Source organism: Lemur catta, chromosome 17 (genome assembly GCF_020740605.2).
Source record: "Lemur catta isolate mLemCat1 chromosome 17, mLemCat1.pri, whole genome shotgun sequence".
NCBI lineage: Eukaryota > Metazoa > Chordata > Mammalia > Primates > Lemuridae > Lemur > Lemur catta.
Window position 1 is genome coordinate 15970422 of NC_059144.1, and position 13005 is coordinate 15983426.

The window sequence follows — 13005 nt, forward strand, 5'->3', positions numbered from 1 at the left end:
GGGCGTCGGAAGCTGGGGCTGCGCTGCCCTCTGGTGGCGGGTGGCGGCGCTGCAGGTGCTGGGCTTCCCGCAGGACTGGGGCCGGGGAGGTCCTGGAGGCTGGTGTCAGGGCACCTGCATTCCAGGCCCTGACCCTCCAGGGACCTGCCCAACACTGTTTTTCTCTTAGTAAATGGACCATTATCAGGGTTTCCCAAACTTCAGTTCTTTGGGCAACACCTTCATCATTTTGCTCATCTCATTCATATGCTATTACTAATTTTTTCTCAATGTATTTATGTAAAATAATTCATTTTAAAAGAAAAATTTGAATACCCACAGTAAATGGCAGGGGGGGAGGCAACGAAGGGGGTGGTGAAATTTCACTTGCCATAAATGGTGGGTGGACGGGGTAGACGAGGGGACATGGAGGAGCGAAAAAGAAATGAAAACAAAACCACGATTGCCAAGATTTTTATAAATAAAGATTCCCGGCCAGCCTGGTGACTCACGCCTGTAATCCCAGCACTCTGGGAGGCTGAGACATGGGAGGATTGCTTGAGGCCAAGAATTCAAGACCAGCCTGGGCAACATAGCGAAACCCCTTCTCTGCAAAAAAAAATTTTTAAATTAGCCGGGTGTGGCTAATGTAATTAAATGAGAAGAGACAATACAGTTGTGCATTAAGGAAATAAAGCAGACAGTTTTGAGCAGCCGGCCCTAAAGTCAGGGGCTGAGTCTTCACTCTGCCCTTCGATTGTTAAGTGACCTTAGGCAAATCCTTCCCCTATCTGGGCCTCAGTTTCCCCATCTATTCTTTATCCCCAATCCCCACTCTGCCCATTTTTCTGCTCTGCCTTGGGCCTTGGAACGTTGGCCCCTGTGGACTGCATCACCCACACATCCTTGCTCTTTGGCTTCAGGGTTTTGGAGGGTGGGAGGAGAGAGAGAAGTAGGGGTATTTCTTTCCTGCTGCCTTCCTTCTTTGGGTGTCATTTCTGGCAGTGGCTAAGCCCCTCCACAACCACAGCTCCTGCTGGGTGGCCCTACTGTATCTCCAGCTCTCAGTGGACTCCAACAGTACGCCCCTCTGCGCTTCCCCCATACCCTCCCCCAGTTTCCCATTTTGCTAGATTTGCTATAGCCTGCCAGCCTGGGTGGGAGGGCTTTGCCCTGCCCACTCCTCTAATAGTCCTTGCAATCCAGCTGGGTTGGATTCCGTTCCTTGCTGGAACCTCAACTAACACAGGGAGTTAATCTATGTAGCAAGATAGATTAGACCACATCCTCAGGGATAAAAAGCTGTTAATTTCTCTATTTCTTCATATTTAACTCATCTGAGCTTTCAAGCTCCCATTTCCACCGACGGTGGGAAACAGAGTTGCAAACGCTAAGTAGAACAGCCACTGCACTCGGTTCTGTAGGTCCACACCCGCTGTATTCAGACTGCAGATGCACAGGGGCACTGACACACACACCCCACCCAGAGGGGATCCAGCTGTGGGGTCCTCACCTCCCTCGACTCTGAGTCACCCCAGTCCCTGCTGCTTCTGCAGAGGTGACTGTGGCCCTGATCATCCACTCCTGGGACGCCGAGGCCCACTCAGGACTGTGCTCACCACTCAGGCCCACGTGCTCACCCTCTCTGGGGCTTGAGGACTCTGATCTGCTCCTCTACACTGTGCTGGAGTCCCTGGCCCCAGGAGGACTGTCCTAGGCCACTCCATTCCAACACACCCCTTGGCCACTGCTGCTAGGCCACTAGGGTCCCATGCTGGGCTCCTCTGTGAGGCCTTTCCTGGGATCCCCACAACCTTAACATGGGTCCCTATCACCCCGAGGGGTGCAGTGCTGGAATCATCCTTGGGGACCCAGTAACTCTCAACCAGCCACACCTCCTGCAGCTGCTCTCTTCGTGCTCACTATTGAACTCATCTCCTTTTGGGCAGGAGACCATTCTTCATTACCCCCCATTCTTTCCCCACCCTACAATATGTGGCATAAATTGTGTGCTCTGGGCCCCGAGGCCTTGCGTGTGATATGCCAAGCCAAGCTTTGAAGAGTAAAACGAGCAAACAAAAACATGGTTCTCGCTCCAGTATCCTGCTCTTGCAATCAGAAGCCGTGGCTTTCAAGAGCACTAAGAAGCTCAAAACTCTGAAATCTGACTGTCATTTCACAGGCTTCTGTGGAGTCCTCCCTTCCCTGGGATCTTAGCCTTGAGGTCTACTTTTAATAATAGTGATGATCATCAGTGGGACTGTCAGCTGTGACCATCTCTGAATCATCCAGTTACTCAGTTAACAAACATTCCTGAGCACCCACAGTGCGCCAGGTGCTGGGCCAGGCACGGGGGATGCAGCAGTGAACTGTAAAGGTCAAGGTGCAGGCTTTGGGGGAGCTGAGGGTCTACTGGGGAGGCAGGTGCTCCCTGGAAGATAGAAAGAAAGAAATGCAAAATGACAGCGTCATAAAGCGCTGTGAAGGAAAAGCACCTGAGGCTGTGAGGGCAAAGAATAGAGAAATGTAAATGAGTCTGAGAGTTCAGCTGGGCTGAGCTCCAAAGGCCAAGCAGGAGCTTAAGCACACGAAGGAGGAGGACAGGAGCAAAGCAGGGGTGGCAGAGAGCACGGGGACCGTGAGAGGCCAAGACTGGCCAGTGAGGCTGGAGCGCAGAGAGGAGAGGGACACGTGCCAGACACGACCAGGTGCGGCAGCCCTGGGAGGGTGCAGGGCCTTGTGGGCACCTGAAGGCCCCTGACTACACCTTCAGAGAGTAGGAAGTAGAGGGGGGACAGTGTGTCTGCATTTCTAGACGTTCCCCCAAGGTCTAGCTGAGAAAGAGAGAGGCCAGAGGGAGTTGGGGACACTAGTTAGCAGACTACCTTAGTCCAGGCAGAGGGACAGTCACTAGGACCAGCGCAGTGGTGGGGGAGAGAAAGAGAACTGGATAGATCCGGAAGTTGTTCAGAAGTCCAGAGTAGTAGGATTAGCGATGGATAGTTGGATCCACAGTTTCCCACGAAGGCCTCAGACGCCCGGGCTTTGCTGGTTTCCATCCGTGTTTTTCTAAATATAATTTTTGCTTGATTACTCTTGTTATGTAAAAATACATCCATGAAAATTCTAGAAAATAAGAACACTATTACAATTTTGTCTCTTATTCCTTTTTAGTATCTGTATGTGAGCGTATATTGAAATGTATCTCACTCCCTCACTTTCTCTCCTACGGGCTCACCGGCACTTCCCAAGTGCCCTGCTGGCATCGGATGCCTGTCTCAGGGTCTGCTTCTGGGAGGGCCCAAGCACATGCCCAGCAGGACTCCATGAAGCTGGCAAGTTCAACGCAGCAGGTGGCGGGGAAGCAAATGCCACCGGGTGTCATTGGGAACTAACGCTTGCCCAGGGGTGATGTTGCCCCCGGCAGGGGAAGGAGGGCTGCCCCCATCTCATGCCTTCCCGCATGGACAGTGGAATGAGGTGTGCGCTGTTTGGGGGTCCAGCTAACTGTGGGCTGCAGAAGCAAACAGAGAAACCGTGGAGCACAGCAGTAAAGCCATCGTCACACAGCGTCACTCCTCGGTTGGGTCCCTCAGACAACAGGGCCTCTTTCCAAAACAGTTTTCTCAAATATGTTCCATGGAAAACTCACTGCTGAGGTGATAATGGGGGAAAAGGCTGCGTGGAGGAAGCTCTGAGTTAAGCCAAAGTGCATGGATCGCTTTGCCTTAGGGCTGCTCGGGGCCGTGCTGACGGGCGCTGTGATGCCGCAGGAGAGGGAACGGTGTGCCAATTCCCAGGGCAACGTGTAGGACTCGTGTTCCAAGGAATGCCAGCTTGGAAAAATAAGCTTCATTTAATGAATACGCACAAACAGGAAAGACATTTAATTCAAATATCTGTAAGGAAGTGACTGAAATTAATAACATTCTAGGTCACCACAAACACCTCATAGGTACTAATAAACAGTTGTTTTGCAGGCCACATTATCTACCCACCATGCAATAAAAACAGAAATTAAGAACAAAGGGATAAATGACCAGAAAATCAAAGCACTTTGAAATTTATTCCTAAATAACTCGAGTCAAAGGAGGGAACAAAACTGCAATTATGGGCCACTCAGAACATAACGACAATGGGAACTCCAAATAGCGAAACTTGGGGAATATAACCAAAGCACTCCCCATAGCTCCAAATGTTTCTGTTATTAAACCAGGAAGACTAAAAGTAAATGAAGCATCCCACTCAAGGAGCTAGAAAATAAGCAACAAGATAAGTAAAGATAAAAACTAATGACATGGAAAACATGAAAATCCGTAGAAGTGATAAATCTAGGACTCAGTTTCTTGTTAATAGCTGTAAGATACCCCCATTTGCGGAAGCCCAATAAAGGGAGGGGCAGGAAGCAAGTGAGGCAGAGAGAACACAAAAGCAAAACATTAGCAAAGTCAAGGAGATTTAACCAAACACATGGAGGAGAGATTTCAAATCAGAAGAGAACACTAAATGCATGGGGTCTGCTAATCAGTTTGGAGAGTTCAGTGGAGAATGCAGCATGTGTCTTAGTCAGCCCAGGCTGCATAACAAAACACCCCAGACTGGGTTGGCTTCAACAACAGGAATTTATTTCTCACAGTTCTGGAGGCCAGAAGTCCAAGATCAAAGTGCCAGCAGGCTTGATTTTTGGTGAAGTCCCTCTTGCTGGCCTGTGGATGTCAGCCTTCTCACTGTGTGCTCGAAAGGCTTTTCCTCCGTGCACAAGGAGAGAAAGCACTCTGGTATCTCTTCCTATTCTTAGAAGGACACAGATCCTATCAGAGTAGAGCCCCACCCTTATGACCTCATTTAACCTTTTTTTTTTTTTTTTTTTTGAGTCAGAGTCTTGCTGTGTGTTGCCCAGGCTAGAGTGAGTGCCGTGGCATCAGCCTAGCTCACAGCAACCTCAAACTCCTGGGCTCAAGCGATCCTACTGCCTCAGCCTCCCGAGTAGCTGGGACTACAGGCATGCGCCACCATGCCTGGCTAATTTTTTCTATATATATTTTAGTTGTCCAGATAATTTCTTTCTATTTTTAGTAGAGACGGGGTCTCGCTCTTGCTGAGGCTGGTCTCGAACTCCTGACCTCAAGCAATCCACCCGCCTCGGCCTCCCAGAGTGCTAGGATTACAGGCGTGAGCCACCGCACCCGGCCCTCATTTAACCTTAGTTACCTCCTTCAAGGCCCTATCTCCAAAAACAGTCACACTGAGGGCTAGGACTGAAACATGTGAATTTGGGAGAAACATAATTCAGTCCATAACAGCATACTTTTCTAGAAAAATAGAGATTGCTAAGAGAAGTAGAAACCCAGGAATCTACTTTAAAACTGACACAGCCTGGGCATGGTAGCTCATGCCTGTAGTCTCAGCATTTTGGGAGGCTGAGATGGGCAGTTTCAAAGTAAAATTCTCAAATCAAAGAGGCTAGAAGTTTAAGACCAGCCTGGGCAACACAGACCCTGTCTCTACAATGAATAAAAAAAAATTATCCGAGTGTGGTGGCACATGACTGCAGTCCCAGCTACTCAGGAGGCTAAGTCAGGAGGATCTCTAGAACCCAGGAATTTGAGGCTGCAGTGAGGTATGATCACGTCACTGTACTCCAGCCTGGGCAACAGAGCAAGATCCTATCTGAAATAAATAAATAAATAAATAAATAAATAAATAAATAAATAAATAAATAAATAAATAAATAAATAAAAATGAAACTGACAGAACCAATTCCAAAAAGGGTGTGTGTCAGAGAGTTTAGTAGACAAGTTCTTTCGGACTTTAAAAGAATGTTTCTAGGCTATTTAAATTGTCCAGAAAACAAAAAAAAGAGAGTATGTATTCTGATTCACTTTACAAATGTAGCAAAGTTGTGACATGTAACTGGACAGATAACCAAACTCCACCCAATCTGGCATTTTAACCAGAACCCAAGTGATTTGTGTGCACATGTTAGTGTGAGAAGTACTACATGACACTACACTGAACGTTCTACCATGGACGGAGGTTTCAAAATAAAGTCCTCAAATCAAAGAGGACAGCTGGAGCCTGGATGGCTGAGACCGGGGAGCCCTGAGCAAGGAGTGGCAGTGTCGGGAAGTGCTGGACCCCAGCCCGAGGCCCATGGGGGCCACCTATGCTGTCTACACCCATCTCCTGGACATGGCAAGGAGGCTCAAGGAGGCAGAAATGAAGTAGCCACCCCCACACTAGCCCCTCGTACACACAGCATGAGTTTGGCATGCGTAGGATGACCTTACATCGTGGAGGACACTCTTGGGCCAGAGGGCGCAGTGTTGACACTAACCGCTACAGGGTATAAAGACAGCTCAGTGCAAAACCTAACAATTGAGCTGTCTGGGGAGGCAGTGAGCTCCCCGTCACTGTGTAACCATCCTCCAGGGATGCTCTGGAGGGGACACTGGCCCTGGGAGAGAAGCTGGCCTTGATGGCATCACTCTCTCCAAGCCTAAAGAATTCAGATTCGTAATGACTCTAATCTTCCAATGGCTCCATCCCACCCCGTAATGATAATTGCCGACTTGGCTAACCATTTTCAGAAAACATCGTTTCTGCACGCTCTGTGCCCTTCTCTCCACACCTGCATTACCATCTGTCGGCAGCATCTCTCAGGATGGAGATTAGCACGGGAGGGGAGCGAGAGGAAAGCAGCTCTGACCTTACTTGCATTATTGGCCACATACATGCAGACAGGCCTGAAAAGTACTAGCACAGACAGGTGTGTGCGCCTCCCCCTCTCCCTCGGGTTGCCATGGTGAGCAACCTCTCAGGTCCCGGGCTCAGAGCAGATGCCAGGAGAAGGCTGCAGGCTTGAGGACCTTCAAGATGTTAATAGAAGCACAAACAACCCCGGCCTTCCCTCTCTCCATAATGGACTGAATCTCCGCCTGCCGCACTAATAGGTGCTTGGCCACAAAGAAACCTGCAATGGTTAATGCCTCCTCCTTATTATGTGGATTTCAATGATGGATGAAGTGCTTTCACTGTGATCCCCATATGCAGACTTGCAGAGTCCTGAAGACTCCAGCCTGGGCCACCCCCGGCCATGAGCACAAAAAAGGCTGTGGCACTGGGGATTAAAAGGCACCATCAGCAGACGTGGCGCCAGGCTTGGGGGCGTGGAAGAGCTGCTGCTGAACTCCCTCCGAGCCCCAAGTGGGGCCAGTGCCACAGTTCCTCCAGTACTGGGCTGCAGGCTTGGAGAAAATGGGCACTCCGCCACCTACATGGCATGGAAGTTACAATTTACCAAGGACGCCCTCTCAGCACAGCAGACCAGGAGCCTTCCCTGGGGTGAGTGGGGTGGGGTACAGGAGCGTGACCTCAGTTTCCCATTCCTCACGGAAGACAGCTTGGTTGGAGGCGCTGGGGTTCCACCAGTCTGGGGTAAGATCTAGATCTCAAGATCCCGATCCTGAGCGAGCATGGACCAAGCCCCTGATCCCCTGCTGTGAGCGAGGACTTTGGGTTTTCTCCCTCGAGGAGGAGGGAGTATGTTCCATATGTGTGGAGAAAAGGGAAAGAACACTGGCGACAGGAAGGGCAGATTGCGAACGTCTTTGGGACTCAACAAACTTCCTGGGCACGTGGGAGGACTGTACCTCCTTGACCCTTGGAGTTAGGTGTGGCCAAAGGAGTTACTCTGGACGATGAATTATCAGCGGAAGTGATGTGTATCATTACCTGCTGGAAGCTTTAGGAGCCAATCCATGATTCACCACCTCCCCTTCCTCCCTCTGGAAGGAAGCAAGTATTGCTACGGAGGCTCCATCAGCCTGGGTCTCACTTGCCACGTGAGCCAATACCCACCCCCCTCCCCACCGCAGCAACCTGCTTTGGACAAGACATGGGAGTGACACATAAACCTTTGTTGTTTTAAGCCCTGAAGTTTTGGTGCTGTATGTTACTGCAGCCTAACCTTGCCTATCCTGACTGGCACACCCAGAATAATTAAATGGCATGGTCATAGAAGCTGCCTTTTCTAGAATGCTCTGTCTAGTCTTTCGTCTAAACCTTAGCTTCCCTTACAATTTCTTACTATGACGCCAGTGAGTGTTGTGCTATGTTGTCCACACGTCATTTGACAGGAACGAGACAACTCACATGCATGATCACATTGCAACTATGTGACAATGTAGACAAAGCCAATCACTTCAAGGCTCAAGAAGAGCTGAACACCATGGCCAGGATGTAGAGATAGAAAAGGTGCCATTTTATATGGCAAAAAAGAAAAACTGTAAAGCATAAAAGATTAAATTTAACAAAATGTGTAAGACCAACATGAAGAAAACTACAAAACGTACTTGAAAAGACACCATCAGTAAAGCTTAGTAAATACAAGGCACCACACACACACACACACACACACACACACTCCCTGCACAAGGTCACACAGCTGATAAGTGGCAGGAGGGAGGATTTGAATACAGTCTGCTTTCTTAACCATCAACAAAATTCATCAAGAATCGGATCAGCAAACTTTCTGTAATGGTGCAGACATTTGAGGCCTCGTGGGCCCCCTGGACTTGGTTGCAACTACTCAAACCTAGCTTGTAAGCAGGGAATAGACAATATATAAGCAAATGGGTGTGGCTCTGTTCCAACAAAACTTTATTTACGGAAGCAGAGAGCTACCTGCATTGGCAACAAATTGGTCACTGCAGAAGATGGAACTAGTGAACTAGAGTATAGATCAGAAGAAATTGTGCAGAATACACACAAAAAACACAGAATATGGGGTGTGGGATGCTGTAAGGATTCAGTGAGAAGATCTAGCATTGGGGGTCCCAGGAAGAGAAGAGAGAGAAAGAGAGAGAGAGAGATTGAGAATACAGAAGTGATATTTTAAAGAGATAATGGCTGAGTAGTTTCTAAAACTAACGAAAGACGCTAATCTACATATACAAGAGGCCTAACAAATAAATATTAATGAAAAGAAAGAAGAAATAAAAAGAAGTCCACAGCTCAACAACATAGTGAAACTGTAGAAAAAACGAAGGACAAAAAAAAAAAATCCTTCAAAACAGACAGAAAAAGAAAGTTATTACCTTCCAAAGAAGTTAGGTAATAGTGGGGCAGTTGAATTCTTCTTCTTTTTTTTTTTTAGAGATGAGGTCTCAATATGTTGCCTAGGCTGGATGCAGTGCAGTGGCTATTCACAGGTGCAATCATAATGCACTAGAGCTCAGAACTCCTAGGCTCAAGCGATCCTCCTGCCTCAGCCTCCCAAGTAGCTGGGACTACAGGCGCGCGCCACCAGACCTGCCTCAGTAGCTGAATTCCTAACTGCAACAGTGGAAGCTTGAAGGAATTGGATCTGTTCCAACATTAAAAAAAAAAAAGAAAGAAAGAAAACAACTACACTCAGCAAAAATGTCTTTCAAGAATGTGGGTGAAATAAAGACGTTTTAGGCAAACAGAACAAAAAGAATTTGTCAAGAGATTCTAAAAGTTAAACTTCAAGCAGAAGGAAGGTGATGTGGCGTGGCAGGTCTGAGATACAAGGAGGAACAGAATAGCCAAGAGAGCAGTAAATATGGGGACAGCGTAAATAAACTTTAATGACATAAAATCACCAGAATGATATAAAATCACAATAACAACAATGTCTAGTGAAGGTTTTTTAAATTAGGTTTAAAATACAGGGAACAAAAACATAATAAGTCAGGAGGGGAAGAAATGAAGAAAAGGGCCTATATTGTTCAGGAAGAGGATAAAATGTTTATTAACTTTAAACTTTAGTAAGTTTGCTATGAATGTTTTGATTTGTGGAGTAACCACTAAAGGATTTCTTTTTTTCCTTTCTTTTTTTTTCGTTTTAGTAGAGACAGGGACTTGCTCTTGCTCAGGCTGGTCTCGAACTCCTGAGCTCAAGTGATCCTCCTGCCTCAGCCTCCCAGAGTGCTAAGATTACAGGCCTGAGCCACCATGCCTGGCCACCACTAAATGATTAGTGTACAAAATAGTGGGAAAAAATTGGAAGATGATGAAAAACTATTTAAAATAAGGAAGGAGTAAAATTAAACCAAAGTTAAGTTAGAAAACACAACGTAAGAAGGTAGATTTAAACCCAAATATATCAGGAATTATATTAAACAAATATGGGCAAAGACTTAAACGACAACATACATCCATGAGCAACTTTGAACAGTGGCTTTCCCCAAAGCCACCCACCCCTCCCAAGTGGTGGACAAGAAGTGGCCTTTTCCTGATGACTCAAGCTGCCCACTGTGACCACTGTGACCGCTCTTTGACATCACACAGTGTACCCCTCAGCGTGAGGGGCCAGTGCATATCTTCTTCACCTCCTTGCATGGCTGCTGTGGTTTTTGGCTCTTGAATCTGCTTTATACAGCTCTTCTGACTCATGTGCCATTTGCTAACCCTGTGCTCTATGTAGCTGCTTCTGACAGATCTTCTTCCCTCTTCTAATCCTCCACTCAGGGGTCCCAGCAAACAGGGACCACAAGATAAGATCTTCACCTACAGAGTCACCAGGGCCAACACTGGGCAGAGAACAGCTCGACCCTTCCTACAAAAGGGCTTTTCCACAAGGGGCATCTGGTTTAGCTTCTGGGTGGTGAGACACTCTGCCTCAAGAACAATTTCTCATGGAGCCAGAAGCCTTAGAAATCTGCCCTTACAACCCTCACCACCGAGTCCCACTCAGCAGGCTCCAGTACCACCTGGCCTCGTGCAGGAGAAAAAACCCCAAGAAAGCCAAAAAGATGGCCAGCTGCAAATACAACGCCTGCCACGTGGTCCCCATCAAAGAACTGGAGGAGCATGAGGCTGCCTGTGTCAACAGAAGCTCTATGGAAGAAGAGGACAACTTGAGCCCTCTGAAAGTTGGTTTTCCAAGTTCAGAGCAGGATGACCCCGTGCAGACCTCCCCCTGCCTTCCCGACCCCGATATCTGGAATGTCGATGGCACTAATTGCCACCCTATATTTGTCCTTAAGACTTTTGTTCCCCAAAAGCTTGTTTGTGAAAGCGACACAAGGGAGTCAGAGAGGGAGGAGACCAGCCCCCAGAAGATCCTCAGACCAGGACAGTAAAGTGCCAGCCGGAGGAAGGACTACTAATCACCTCTCACGCATGAAAGGATCTGCAATGCATCGCAATAAAAGGCATGCAAAGTAAACTACACTGGGGTCCGTTTTTTTTTCCACCTAGCAGATTGGTAAATATCAAAGGCTTAAAATATTCTGCTGGCAAAGGTGGGGCAAAACAGGCACTTTCATAACATTGGTGAGAATGTAAGTTGGTACAACCTCCACAGAAGGCAATTTGAAAATAGCTACAAAAATCATCAATGTGAGTAGGCTTTGATGGAGGAATCCCACTTCTGGGACTTCATTCCATACACGTAAACATGTGAAAATATATTTACACATGTGGAAAATGAGGTAAATACAGGCTATTCATTGCAGTGTTATTTGTAGCAGCAAAAGGTCATAAATGAGCTGGGTGTAGCACCTGTAGTGCCAGCTACTCTGGAGGCTGAGGCAGGAGGATCACTTGAGTTTGAGTCCAGCTTGGGCAGCATAGTGAGATCACGGTCTTTTAAAAAATGCGAGGGAAGGGTCAGAGATGGGCTAAATATCTGTTAAGAGGACCTGATTAGATTACAGCACAAGCATACAACGAACTACTATTCTGCCTTCAAAAAAGTGAGGAAGCTGTTTCTGTACTGATATGGAGAGGCTAAGACGTATTGTTTAACTCGGAGGTCAGCAAACTTCTGTAAGGAGCCAGACAGTAAGTACTTTAGGCTTTGCCACCCACGCAGTCTCTGCCACTACTCAGTCCTGCCATTGTAACATGAGAGCAGCCACAGACAATATGCAAACAAACGGAAGGTGTTCCCTAGACAGCCTTGGTGTGAGGCCTGGGAGACGGAAGCAACCCAGTCCCCATCCTCACGGCAGGGCAGGGGCCGTCCAACACTGACAGCCCCGAGGGTGACACTGGGAGCAGACAGTGACCGAGCCTGGGGAGGTTGGGGAGAGGATGGGTTCCAGGCTGAGAAATCGCAAAGGGCGTGAGGCTGGTATGGTTCAGCAATGGAACCTATCGGAGCATCTAGCTCCTCCACGTGGGCTGCAGGAGCCAGGGCAGGAAAAGCAGAACCCTGCCCCCTCCTTAGCTCCAGAGCAGGAAGTGGGGCACAGCCAGGCCAAAGAGAGCATGACTGGGTGTGGCTGGCTGGGGGACCCCGTGCGTGAGCTCAGCAGGGAGCAGGTGAGTGAGGCCAGACAGACGTGAACTCCAGCGTCCTCACTCACAGTCCTCGCCGCGTTACAGATGTCTGCATCTCCCTTGGGAGTGAGGCTCTGAAGCCAGGTAGCGCCTGCCCTAGGCCCACTCAACTTCAGCCCCCAGGGACGGCCACGTATCCCATTCCATGAATCCCACTGCGGAAAACATCACTTCCCGACCTCGACCTCCTTGGACTTAGCATCGCCCCCCTTTAACCCCCAGTGACAACTCCTCCCAACTACAGCCAAGTACCAGGGCAGGCAACAGTCCAGGCTGCAACTGCTGCCACAACTTAGGGATTGCAGGCCACTAGGGAAGAAGGTCTGGCCCTCCCCAGCCCTGGCCACTGTGGCTGGAAGGTTTTTGCCCACTGCCTGTCACTCCTCCTCCTCATTTACTGTTTGACCTGGGGGCTGGGCTCAGCTTAAGGCAGGGGCTCGTTGGAGACCAGGTGAGGCACCCATGGCAAGGGCCCACTGCAACATCCCACTGACCTCTGCCTGCCCCATCTCCACCCACCCACCCACCCCCTCCCTGGTCGACAGTCCTCAGAGCTTTGCAGGTGCCCACAGGGCACAGAGACAAAAACTGCTCCCAGCTCACTAGGGGAGAAGGGTCCACTGCCCCCAGGCCTAGGCTGTGCAGACAAGACTGCACTCAGGATGAGAGCCCAGGTCCCCACATCCCTGAGGACAGTCACCAGGGAACCACGAG

The 13005-nt window shown here is 48.7% G+C and overlaps 1 protein-coding gene across 1 annotated transcript; it reads left to right on the top strand.

The window, feature by feature from the left end:
• Positions 1 to 10640: 10640 nt before the first annotated feature.
• Positions 10641 to 11087, top strand: GTSF1L (gametocyte specific factor 1 like). The gene has a single exon (XM_045528894.1). It carries the CDS (start codon positions 10641 to 10643, stop codon positions 11085 to 11087), a length of 447 nt encoding a protein of 148 aa, XP_045384850.1.
• The last annotated feature ends 1918 nt before the right edge of the window (positions 11088 to 13005 follow it).